The sequence below is a fragment of the Symphodus melops genome (assembly GCF_947650265.1).
Source record: "Symphodus melops genome assembly, chromosome: 4".
Taxonomy (NCBI): Eukaryota; Metazoa; Chordata; class Actinopteri; order Labriformes; family Labridae; genus Symphodus; species Symphodus melops.
In genome coordinates this window covers 978,671-992,076 of record NC_136694.1, presented here as the reverse complement: position 1 = coordinate 992,076, position 13,406 = coordinate 978,671, and the positions used below count along the sequence as shown (strand labels likewise).

Below are 13,406 nucleotides of genomic sequence, written 5' to 3'. Positions count from 1 at the left end.
TTCAATCTAAGAATGATCAGGAAGTACAAAAACATGAATGAATCACTATGAAGTCCTTCAATGTTGGAATGAACAGCTGATGATCACATCAGTGTGTTCATGTGGACAACATCACACATTCATGTATAAAGCTCACTGTCATCTACATTTACTTCTTTTATTCTTTATTCAGATTGAGGGGCTGCAGTTTGTCAGAGATCAGCTGTTCTTCTCTGGCCTCAGCTCTGAAGTCCAACCCCTCCCATCTCAGAGAGCTGAACCTGAGTGAGAACGAGCTGCAGGATTCAGGAGTGAAGCTGCTGTGTGATTATCTGCAGAGTCCAAACTGCAGACTGGAGACTCTGAGGTCAGATCACTGACTGTAATATAGATATGAATATAATAGAAACTGTGTTGACTGTGTTTGAATTTCACCCATTCTTGAGAATTGGGAAACATCATGTCTCAGACAAACAAACTTAAAAATACCTCTTACAAATGAACTTTTTCCTTTTTTAATGAAAATCCCTTTCAAAGATTTTTATGATGAAACTAATTTGAAATCCCAAATGTTGGTTCTGATTTCTTTGTTTCATGTCTAAACCTGCCCGATGGCAGAAAACAATTAAAATCTTTTAACTATTTAAAAAAGAGTCAAACTCTTCAAACTATAAAACCTTCTGATACTAAAGGTGTAAAATACTATTATAGTCATCGACACTTTAAAATGTTGTTTTTAGGAACATTTGGACCTGTTAAAGTTGTGTCCCAGATTTGAGTCAACTCTGTCAGACTTTTACAGAAACATCAAATAATCAGAGGTGAGCTACAACATGAAGGACCCCCGTCTTATTCCTGCTTTTAAAAAGGGGGGGATGCTGTTCAAACATGGTTCACATTTTGATTTGTTGAGAACTTGATGAAATGATTTAACTATCAGCTGTGTCTCTACTCGGGCTGTAACGCTACACAAACATTTGGGTTGGGTACGGTTCTCAGTTCTGAAGATTGGGTTGGGTACATTTTGGGTCCAGTAAGGGACCTGATGCAACACTTTCTTTTTCTTTATCAGGAACATTTACAACTTCCCTTTTACACATTGTCTTAAGTTCAGCATGGACAGTTCAGACTTCACCTGCTCAGGTTTCTTTTTCATGACATTTTAAATGAAACATTCAAAAATAACATCAAATCAAATATACTTATAACCAAAAGATTCTCCAATCAATAAAAGAAATGAATGAAATAAAATCATCCATATAGCCTATAGTGTATATAAAAAGACATGTTTTAAATGACAGAGACAAACACTGACACCTTTCTGTTTATGAAGTCAGCACTTTTTAGAGCACAAAATAAAGCTGGGACAGTTTCATCTCACAACTATTCATATTTCCCTCTGTCAATATAAGAAGCTGTAAAAACACAAAGTCCCATTCTGCATGTAATCCACTGTAATAAAAACAGCAGTAGTGTTTGTTCTCTATCGTATCGAGACTATCTCTCCACTACATATTTCATATGTATGGGGCTGACCCACAGGGTCAGATGACGTTGTGGACAATTAACTTTAAGGCACTCCACCTGTGAGGTGGCTAATGACAGTATAAGAGCACCTGTGCACCACACTGTCACTGATCATTTTGATTCCACGAGAGCAGGTTGGCGTTTGTGCGAATTACAAAGAACAGAAACTTTATGTGTTAGGATGAGACAGTCTTTGCCACTTAACAAGTGTAAGAGAGAGTTCGCTCTCAGGGTTGCTGTTTACTCCACATATTTTTTGTAAAAAGAACCGCTGTTTCAGCATGTTCTCACAGTTCATTCCTGACGTATTGCTCCGACAAGGGGCTCACGCGCCATAGGAATAAACTGTCTGTCCAAGCCGCGGTGAGGGGGTGGCGTGACAGCGCTAGCCGGTTAGCACTTCCTCATCCACAACCGCGGCGCCAACATCTCGCGAGAATTCGCGAGGTTTCCGCCCGTCTCGCTGACTCGCGAGATTTCGCGAGGTTTTGCGAGATGGCGAGCCGCGGCCATAACTGTGAGGGTTGTGGGGCGCGGATGTCCATTGAGGATGGACATGAGAGGTGTGTGTTGTGTCTTGGAGTTAACCACGCCACAATGGCGAGAGAGGACCCTTCCTCATGCATGAATTGCTTTATTTTCAAGCGAGCAGTACGGTTGTTGGAGGCCCGGTACAGGGTGTTTGGAGGGGCTGAGCAGGCTTCTCCGCCCACTGGGTCCCGACAGGCTAAACGTCTCAGAGGGGCGGAGCCTGGCTGTGGCTCCAGGAATCCCCTTCCTGTCCCCCCTCTCAGGAGGAGCGAGGCGGAGGGGGATGAGGACGAGGAAGAGGTCGAAATAGATGTGCTAGGGCACTTGGTTGACGACCTTCCTCCATGGCAAGTGGAGGCCGCCCCGGCACCAGAGGGACCCCTTCACATTGGGAGACTGAACACTCCCTTGTGCATGAATTTCAAAGATATTTCAAACAAACAAAGAGTGAAGGGAAAAGCAGTACGGTCCTTGTAGGTCCTCTACAGGCAAGTTGGAGGATTAGGCAGGTGGCTCCGCCCACCGGGTTTGGCAGCCTAAGAGCCTCTGCCTATTTAGAGAGCGGATGGGGCGGCCCAGGCATTGAGCCGGGCCCCTGCGCTGTCACACAGTTTATGAGGGTACAAAAACATAGCCGGTGCTATCTCTGGTGCCTCTCCTCCGAGACGTGGAGGAGTCATTGAGGGCTGGGTTGAACCATTGTATTTCTCATCCCAGAGTAGCCGATTGTCTGCTGTGCAGGGTCGAGAAGAAGGTGGGCTGTCTGGCACTGCCACCATTGGTTCAGCTATGGCAGTCCTCATGTGGAGAACCATGGTTACACCTTGTAACCTACACCTTAGTCCAGAGCTGCGTATTAAACTCAGAGCTTCCTGTCTTCAACAGTCAGGCTTGTCAGCTTCCTGGCTCCACCAGCAGACCCTTCAGGCTCTGTGCCATGGAAATAGAGCTGCCCAACCGACGAGGGTAGACTGCCTCTCTAGTTGAGGTACACAGTTCGGGTGCAGCTGGCTAATACAGGGTCCACATTGGCGCTGTATCATCGGATATGATATGCGCATTTTATCCGAACTACAGCTTGTTTCATCTGTCACAAAGGCACAGTTGATGAAAGGGGCCGGGACAGGTATAGCGCCTCACTGGGCGAGGTGCCAACTTTTGGTGGTCATGGTCTGCCTTGCAGCCCAAGGATCTAAAGCGGCCTCCTCAGCCCTGGTGGGACCAGGTGCTAAGGTTATTTTAAAAGCAGCCCAAGAAGCGTGTCGCTGTGCCCACATAAACTTCTGGTGCAAGCGAGACAGTCCAACAGCTCCCCCTGCCACAATACAGGAATGGAACTGGGACTCTGGAGACATCAGGACTACCTTGGATGCCCGCCGTGGCAGTGGACGAGGGCCCGGGTCAAATGACAGCTTAGCCTTGCCTCACTCCGGACGTCTGTCCGAGTCTGGCCGGCCGCTGCATGGCTAGTGCATGTCTTACAGGCTTGGAGGACACTGGGCAGGCCCCGGGGTGATCTCGGCATATCCAGTTGCCCGCCGTCCTCCGATCTCTGGGGATCCAGCTGTCCTTACAGGGGTGAAGCCAATATTGAAGATTGTGCTACAGGATGGAATTTCCACTCTGATAAGGACAGAGTCAATCCAAGTTGTTACACCAGGCAACAAGCAAACTGGGGTTTATTTCCGGTACTTCTCATTTCCAAGAAGGATGGGGCTCTCCGTCCCGTTCTCGATCTGAGAAGGTTAAGCAAATGTCTCAGACATTTACCGTGCAAGAGGTTGACCATCCCAAGGGTGAAACTGTTCATCTGCAGAGGGTATTGGTTCATCGCCATTGATCTGACGTATGCCTAATTTCAGATTCCGATCTAGAAAGGGCATTGGCGGTTCCTCAGATTGCATTGGGAAGCAGGACATACGAATTTCAGGTCCGTCCATTTGGGCTCCCACTGGCTCCCCACACCTTACCTGGTGCATGGAAGTAAAGTAAATTATTTGGATGACAGGCTCGGGGGTGCATATTCAGTGGAGCAATATCAGGCTCCTTTGTCCTCACTCCGGGATCACATACAGCACCCAGGTCTGCATCTTAACTGGAGAATTAAAGCGGACTGAAGCCATCTCAAATAATGCAGTTCTGGGCCTAATGGTGGTTCCCCAGACTGCATAACTAACATTGACTCAGGAGAGAGAGGTGACCCTCGGGGGAATGTCTCTCACTTTTCAGACCGGGAGCCGGGGTCATGTGGGTGTCTCCGCCTCCTGGGGTTTATGACATCGTCGGTCAAGCTGTGCCATTGGCCCTTTTTCCTAGGTGCCCAGTGCAGCGGTGTCTCCTGGTGCTAGGAGACACCCCCCCCCCCCCCCCCCCCCCCCCCCCGGGGGTCTGGAACTCTGGGCATGGCCCCTGAGAGGACCAAGCTGTTTGCCATGGGGCTGTCACAGTCGATGGTCCAAAGTCTGCAGGGTGCTCGTGCGCCATCATCTAGGACACTCTATCGTAACAGAGGGGTCCTTAGGGCAGGGTGCAGGTGGATCCCCAGGCATGCTCTGCACCGGTGAGTCTGCAGTTTGCAGGAGTTCCTGGAGGCAGGGAAGTCGCCCTCCACCCTAGCGAGGAATGGTGGCGGCTATCAAGACAGCCTGTATAGGTTGATGCCAATTGGAGGAAGCTGGTGGCTTTGTCCCAATTCCTCTCTGTTGAGTCAATGGTTTGAGCTCCGGCTCTCTACTCCAAAAGGGGGCAGAGAGGAAAAGAGGAGCACAGAAACTCACTGGTGTGTACTGTGCTGGCACTACAGGTGTTGTGCACAGGGCACCGATGAACCGATGGGCAGCTAATTTGTCGGTTTTACGGCGGAGTATTCGGTAAACCCTTGTCAAATGCCGGTCTTCCCACTGGATTGTAGAGGCTATCCAGCAGACATATGTGGGCACAGGGGATCCCTGTGGGTGCCGGCACACTTCACCAGGGGCATGGCTGCTTCCTGGGCATTGTGGCAGGGTGCATCTCTGAGTGAGATCAGCACAACTGCTACTTGGTCCGGTCCGTCTACATTTGCTTGGTTCTACCAGATTAATGAGGCTGCAAGCAGTGATTCAGCAGACAGATGCTGGTCAAGCCCAGCGATAGCGTCATGTTTTACTTCCCCTTCTCCGTTAGCCTGGCATGGCTGTTCGGAGTGCCGACTTCACCTCCCTAGTCGAGCCTCAGCATCTTGCAGGGCAGGCTAGCCTTGGTGGCATTAGGCACCTTGGCATCAGGCAATGACTGGCAGTAAGCGTTGCTTGCTGGCCTGGGGGGGTGTGTATATTTGAATATTTTTATATAGATCATTGACATCCACGTGGTGGTTCTTTTGCTTGGAGCACTGGTAGCGGCTACGTCTCGTTCAATGGACGCACAGTTCATGTTTTGGGCGGGTGCTGCTCTATCCCCTTGTGGTGTGTCTTACAGAGCCCCATACAGATGAAATATGTAGTGGAGAGATAGTCTCGATACGATAGAGAACGTAGGTTACAAGGTGTAACCATGGTTCTCTGAGTGAAGAGACTATCTCTCCAACTCGAGGCCACACGGGGATATGTTCCATCAAAAATTTAATCAGTGACAGTGTGGTGCACAGGTGCTCTTATACTGTCATTAGCCACCTCACAGGTGGAGTGTCTTAAAGTTAATTGTCCACAACGTCACCTGACCCTGTGGGTCAGCCCCATACATATGAAATATGTAGTGGAGAGATAGTCTCTTCACTCAGAGAACCATGGTTACACCTTGTAACCTACGTTATGTCTTTGGCCCGTTCAGAATTATTATCAAGAGGCTGTTTAAATGCAAAGGAGACTTGGTTTTGCTCCACACTCTCTTTGTTCAGTCCACTCTTACAGTTACCAGCATGTTGAACAAACACTTTAGCATCACAATGCTTCAAGACTTCATTGTTGACTGTTATTGTCAAAATTCAAACTTAAGTCCTCCCTCCTCAAAGCTGTAAACCATGAAACACTGGATATATAACATGGGTTTAGTCCATTTGAAATGAATTCAGGTATTTAAATGTAAAGATTCTAATAAAATTCAACATATTGTACGTTTCAATCTAAGAATGATCAGGAAGTACAAAAACATGAATGAATCACTATGAAGTCCTTCAATGTGTGAATGAACAGATGATGATCACATCAGTGTGTTCATGTGGACAACATCACACATTCATGTATAAAGCTCACTGTCATCTACATTTACTTCTTTTATTCTTTATTCAGATTGAGGGGCTGCAGGTTGTCAGAGATCAGCTGTTCTTCTCTGGCCTCAGCTCTGAAGTACAACCCCTCCCATCTCAGAGAGCTGGAGGTGGGAAACAACAACCTGCAGGATTCAGGAGTGAAGCTGCTGTGTGATTATCTGCAGAGTCCAAACTGCAGACTGGAGACTCTGAGGTCAGATCACTGACTGTGTCATTCATTTGAATCATTTCAATCCACATCCTCCATTGTTGCACATTTCAGGATTTATATATTTTCAGTATTTGTCTGAATTTAAATCTCTGGATATTTAATGATTTAGGAGATTTCTTATTCTTGAAGTTTCTGAATAATTTAGAGATTTGATGTGAAAATGTTTTTGTGACTCTGTGAAGTAAAGTTGAACAAGGTGCACATGAAGCCTCTGGTTTCCTCTGGTTCTGTTAAGAAGTAAAATCATGAAGACTTATGATTGAATAATGTGTGATTTGATAAATGTAGTAACATCACAGAGCTGACTGAGATCAGCAGCCTGTTCTTCATCTGTGCTCATGAACAGCTGGATGAATGTTGAGCTGACATTTGGAGGATTTAGATTTAGTGAATACACAATCAGAAATGATCCTCTAATCATTTAGAGAAAACTTGATTCATCAGGACAAAGTGATGTTGAGATACTCATCACAAGCTGAACACATGTGACTGGATTACACATTATTTTTATTCTTCTTTTATTCTTTATTCAGATTGAGGGGCTGCAGTTTGTCAGAGATCAGCTGTTCTTCTCTGGCCTCAGCTCTGAAGTTCAACCCCTCCCATCTCAGAAAGCTGGACCTGAGCTCCAACAAGCTGCAGGATTCAGGAGTGAAGCTGCTGTGTGATTATCTGCAGAGTCCAAACTGCAGACTGGAGACTCTGAGGTCAGATCACTGACTGTAATATAGATATGAATATAATAGAAAGATATTTATAATGAAACCAATTTGAAATCCCAAATGTTGGTTCTGATTTCTTTGTTTCATGTCTAAACCTGCCCGATGGCAGAAAACAATTAAAAACTTTTAACTATTTAAAAAAGAGTCAAACTCTTCAAACTATAAAACCTTCTGATACTAAAGGTGTAAAATACTATTATAGTCATCAACACTTTAAAATGTTGTTTTTATGAACATTTGGACCTGTTAAAGTTGTGTCCCAGATTTGAGTCAACTCTGTCAGACTTTTACAGAAACATCAAATAATCAGACATAAAAAGAGGTGAGCTACAACATGAAGGACCCCCGTCTTATTCCTGCTTTTAAAAAGGGGGGGATGCTGTTCAAACATGGTTCACATTTTGATTTGTTGAGAACTTGATGAAATGATTTTACTATCAGCTGTGTCTCTACTCGGGCTGTAACGCTACACAAACATTTGGGTTGGGTACGGTTCTCAGTTCTGAAGATTGGGTTGGGTACATTTTGGGTCCAGTAAGGGACCTGATGCAACACTTTATTTTTCTTTATCAGGAACATTTACAACTTCCCTTTTACACATTGTCTTAAGTTCAGCATGGACAGTTCAGACTTCACCTGCTCAGGTTTCTTTTTCATGACATTTTAAATGAAACATTCAAAAATAACATCAAATCAAATATACTTATAACCAAAAGAGTCTCCAATCAATAAAAGAAATGAATGAAATAAAATCATCCATATAGCCTATAGTATATATAAAAAGATGTGTTTTAAATGACAGAGACAAACACTGACACCTTTCTGTTTATGAAGTCAGCACTTTTTAGAGCACAAAATAAAGCTGGGACAGTTTCATCTCACAACTATTCATATTTCCCTCTGTCAATATAAGAAGCTGTAAAAACACAAAGTCCCATTCTGCATGTAATCCACTGTAATAAAAACAGCAGTGGTGTTTGTTATGTCTTTGGCCTGTTCAGAATTATTATCAAGAGGCTGTTTAAATGCAAAGGAGACTTGGCTTTGCTCCACACTCTCTTTGTTCCTGCTTGCAGTGATGTTCACGTTGGCGTGCTATCTTTTTGACTGCTTTAATAAGTTGGACGTGTTGTCAACGTACCCGACAGCTTCACTGCTGTCACTCCTGTGAGCGCTCGCTACACTTGAGTTGTGCACTGGCACACAGATTTTAGCCCAGGCTTTCTGTCATGAAAAAGACTTTTGGTTCAAGGGTTTAAAAGCATCAGATCCCGACAACAGACGGGTTCAAATCAAGATTGAAGTGAAAAAAGTCCTGAGAAGAGTGGAGAGTGACAGCAGGGCACGAGGACAACAGAAGGGAGAAGAGAAGTTTCAGCCACAGTGGCAGACAGCTGGAGCTGGAACACGCTGCAGCTACATTTCTACTTAGATTAAAGACTAGATCCTGGTAAAGATCAAGGTTATTCACAAAGCATGTCAGTCCTTAAGAGAGCTCCTAAAGTCCAAATGTAAGGATGAAGAGTTTCTCCCTCAGAGAAGAAAGGAGGAGAGAAAGGTGACAGCTCTATCACAGCCTCATATTAATATCAAATAGATTCAGTCCACTCTTACAGTTACCAGCATGCTGAACAAACACTTTAGCATCACAATGCTTCAAGAATTCATTGTTGACTGTTATTGTCAAAATTCAAACTTAAGTCCTCCCTCCTCAAAGCTGTAAACCAGGAAACACTGGATATATAACATGGGTTTAGTCCATTTGAAATGAATTCAGATATTTAAATGTAAAGATTCTAATAAAATTCAACATATTGTACGTTTCAATCTAAGAATGATCAGGAAGTACAAAAACATGAATGAATCACTATGAAGTCCTTCAATGTGTGAATGAACAGATGATGATCACATCAGTGTGTTCATGTGGACAACATCACACATTCATGTATAAAGCTCACTGTCATCTACATTTACTTCTTTTATTCTTTATTCAGATTGAGTGGCTGCAGTTTGTCAGAGATCAGCTGTTCTTCTCGGGCCTCAGCTCTGAAGTACAACCCCTCCCATCTCAGAGAGCTGGACCTTAGTGCCAACAAGCTGCAGGATTCAGGAGTGAAGCTGCTGTGTGAGGGACTGCAGAGTCCAAACTGCAGACTGGAGACTCTGAGGTCAGATCACTGACTGTGTCATTCATTTGAATCATTTCAATCCACATCCTCCATTGTTGCACATTTCAGGATTTATATATTTTCAGTGTTTGTCTGAATTTAAATCTCTGGATATTTAATGATTTAGGAGATTTCTTATTCTTGAAGTTTCTGAATAATTTAGAGATTTGATGTGAAAATGTTTTTGTGACTCTGTGAAGTAAAGTTGAACAAGGTGCACATGAAGCCTCTGGTTTCCTCTGGTTCTGTTAAGAAGTAAAATCATGAAGACTTGTGATTGAATAATGTGTGATTTGATAAATGTAGTAAGATCACAGAGCTGACTGAGATCAGCAGCCTGTTCTTCATCTGTGCACATGAACAGCTGGATGAATGTTGAGCTGACATTTGGAGGATTTAGATTTAGTGAATACACAATCAGAAATGATCCTCTAATCATTTAGAGAAAACTTGATTCATCAGGACAAAGTGATGTTGAGATACTCATCACTAGCTGAACACATGTGACTGGATTACACATTATTTTTATTCTTCTTTTATTCTTTATTCAGATTGTGGGGCTGCAGTTTGTCAGAGATCAGCTGTTCTTCTCTGGCCTCAGCTCTGAAGTCCAACCCCTCCCATCTCAGAGAGCTGGACCTGAGAGGGAACGAGCTGCAGGATTCAGGAGTGAAGCTGCTGTGTGATTATCTGCAGAGTCCAAACTGCAGACTGGAGACTCTGAGGTCAGTCTCTCAGTGTTCTTTAGTAAAGCCTCCACATATCAGCTCATACATATATTTACATGGTTGTTGTTTGTTGTTGGAGAAATCCTTTTCTTGGTTCTCTACTACAAAGAGAGTTCAACATACTCAGGGTTTGTTTTCTGTGATCTGGCTTCACTAACCCTGACAGAAGAGATGGTGCTGAACAGTCACATGAAGCTACTGAGAAGTAAACCCAGAGTTTCATAAAAGGGGCGGAGCTATCTTCATATAACCTATCACCATATCTCACAGACTGTGAACAAACGATGTGAATAATATGAAGAAGTTGAAGACAAACAGGCTCAAAGACTAAAGTTACACAGCTGCAGGAACAAATGCAGGAAGGACAACTGACAGAAACAAAGAAACATCAGAGAGGATTCATGTCCAAACTACGGCTTCTTCTATTTTCTTCCCATGGTTAGTTGACCTTTGACCTGACTATAAGAAGTCCTGTTTCTTCTCTGAACTGAATGTGTTGCTTCGACTCTTTAAAGTGGAGAGGAGAACAGTCGGCTGTCAGAGCTGGTAGGACAGAACGACGCTGTGTGTGTCTGAGTGTGTGTGGACGTGAAGCTCTCATAACTCAGTGTAAACTCACACTCAGACACCAACATGAAACCGTTCAGTGTTAAAGTCCAAAAGTGGAGTGGGGGCGGAGCTTAATTACAGCGCTGTGGGGGAATCTGATGACTCACAGCTGATGAAAATGATTTCTGTCATCTCTCTTCTTCTCTCATTAGATGGAGATGGTGATCTCTGTGATAATGTGAGTGATCAGGACTCTGATGGAGCAGAGAGGAGCAGCTGATGATCCACAGAGGAGGAACCTCCACCATCTTGTGTGTGGAGAAGCTCTGCAAGCTGAGGAGAGTTTCATCCATCAGGGACTGACAGAGGAATCAGCTCACACTTCCTTTCAGTCATATTTCTTTTTGTTAAATTCTATTTGTAATCACACATATTCAGAGACATTTGGACAGTACAGTCATTTGTGCTTAAACAATAGAGTGATTCCTCCTTTTATGTTTTTGTGCTTTAACACAGAACAAAATAAATCCGATGTAAGAGATGAGGTGATCTCCCACTGAAAAGAAAAACAACAAAACAAAGTATACAGGGGTTCATAACTAAAGGAAAAGCAGTTGAAAGAAAAGATGGGAGTTTAGGGGAGATATAGGATTTTCATTTTATCCAGAGATCCTCAAATGAGTTTTTGTGAAGCTTCAGAGAACAAGTGATCTGTGTCATTGAATAGATTCCATGAACTACATGGTAGCAGTCTTCCACTGGTGGAGGAACATTTCTTTGTTATGGCCTTTCTGCCAGCAATGCTCAGGCTTCCAAATGAGTATTTGGTTTAGTGGATGAATGCAGGTTAGCAAGGAAGACTTGTTCCCATTCCTGGGTAACATCTGACTTTAAAGACATCTGTTGGTTCTCTGTGGATCTCAAAGCAGAAGCTGTGTTTTTTAGGACAGAACAGGTGGTAGTGATTTGCTTCCTGTGAGCCACAATTCCTCCAGCAGCTAGAAGAGTCTCTGGGTACATCTCAGTTCCCTTCATTGCGTCCAAGTGTCCTCCACTTGTGTCTTAGTCCCTCCCAGCAGAGATGCACAGAGATATTGTCTGTCAGTAAAAAGACTTGGGTAAAGTCAGCTCTCTCCTCAGATCTCCCTCCTCTCTCCTTCTTTCAGTATAAGCGCTTTGGGACCATCCTTTACACGGCCGGTCTAGAACTATGTGGGGTTGGGCCCAGGAGCCAGGAGATAGCACTGAAGAGAAGTGAGATAGAGTCTGTGTCATGAGATTTCTGAACAGCTTTAATAAAGTATCTAATCAGACTCTTCCAACCCAATGTTCTCCATGAGATGGAGCTTGTGATCTTCCACTCAAACTCACAGTATTTTCCCAAAAGCTTCTTCACAGATGTGGAAGTTAGTTTCCTTTTCCCGTTTGTGTTTGATGTAGGTGGTATGTTCTCTGTGTTCCTCTTGTAGCCCTCTATACAACCTGCAAATGGTTTGAATCCCAGAGTCCCCTCTATAGGCAGCTATGAAAACTTGTATGAGATTATTGTCAAAGACTTTTTCAGTCTCTGTCATCAAACTGTTTAAATGGTGGCGTATTTGAAGAAATCTTGAAGCAAAGAGTCTTTTCAGTGTTTGGAAATGTTTGCTGGTGTTGTAGAATATATCTATCTAATCAGATTGATCAGAGGGCCTCTCTCTCCCCCTCTCCCTCTGACTCTACACCCCCTACAGACATTCCAATGTTAATGACTCTGACGCCAAACTGATCTCCAAGGGGGTCGAAGACGCAGGAAAAACACCTTCCAAGAATTTCAATACGCATCTTCTGATCAGAAACCGTTTTAGGACATTGAGACTAACATTTTCATCCAACCAGGATTCAGATACGACAATGTACCATGAAGATGTAAAAAAATCAAACTGTCATCAAATGGTCCCTGCTCTTGTTTAAAACTTGCATGGAACACTACTGCCCCCCAGAGGTTGAAACGTAGAAGGTACTTTAAGTACCTCACATGGTTAGTTATTCTCAATAATTAGATTATCACCTGAAGTTATATATCTAGATATTACTTTTTCTTTTTCCATTTTTATCAAGCAGGTTGTTAACAATCTGATCCAAACTCTTTGGATTTTAACCTTTGTTACTCCGTTCGTCGAGACGGAACCTTTAACTTTTAGTGCGCTAACTTTTCAACTTTGTTTTATCCAATTTTTGTATTTAATTAACCAACGTTTCTGCTTCAAGTTTTCGATATAACCAGCGGGACCTTTAAGCCTTGAGAAACTCCCCTTAAGGCTTGTGCACGCGCATTTTTAATTAAATCTTTTTTCATCATTTTTGGACATTTTTGTAATTATTCCTTTTCCCACCATTGACTCTTAAACGATCTCGTTATCTGAACTAACTGAATTGGCCATTTCAGTTAGCAGGAAGTTAACGATCGTTCATCAACAGAAATACTTTTGGATAAATCTCAGAGCTCTCCGGGAGGCCGTTGGACACTCAGGACGCGACCCAATTGCACAGTAGAACCGACTCCGACCTGAATTGTCAAAGCAGTTCTGGACCGCAGAATTCTTCGGTCCCTCTAAGGCGGATTCGTTGATTCTACAACAAAGTAAGACGCATTCAACAGCTGGTCAAACCTGCAGAGGGTCGTGTCACATCGTGTCCTTTTTACTTCCCACAGTTCAGTTTATCCTTTAATCTCAAGTTTTTCCTCCGTTCACTCCACTT

General features: G+C 43.7%; 2 protein-coding genes across 5 annotated transcripts in view; one reads left to right on the top strand and one right to left on the bottom strand.

Annotated features, from left to right (window-relative positions):
• Positions 1–13,406, top strand: part of LOC306822700 (uncharacterized protein) — a 223,317-nt gene that overhangs the window by 59,797 nt on the left and 150,114 nt on the right. Inside the window, exons 9-13 of the mRNA XM_079341872.1 lie at positions 173–346; positions 6,306–6,479; positions 7,031–7,204; positions 9,214–9,387; positions 9,939–10,112. Coding sequence (XP_079197998.1) covers positions 173–346; positions 6,306–6,479; positions 7,031–7,204; positions 9,214–9,387; positions 9,939–10,112 — 870 coding nt within the window. The remainder of the gene's footprint in view (positions 1–172; positions 347–6,305; positions 6,480–7,030; positions 7,205–9,213; positions 9,388–9,938; positions 10,113–13,406) is intronic.
• Positions 1–13,406, bottom strand: part of LOC306822718 (V-set domain containing T-cell activation inhibitor 1-like) — a 217,145-nt gene that overhangs the window by 137,797 nt on the left and 65,942 nt on the right. The gene's annotated exons all lie outside the window — the stretch shown is intronic.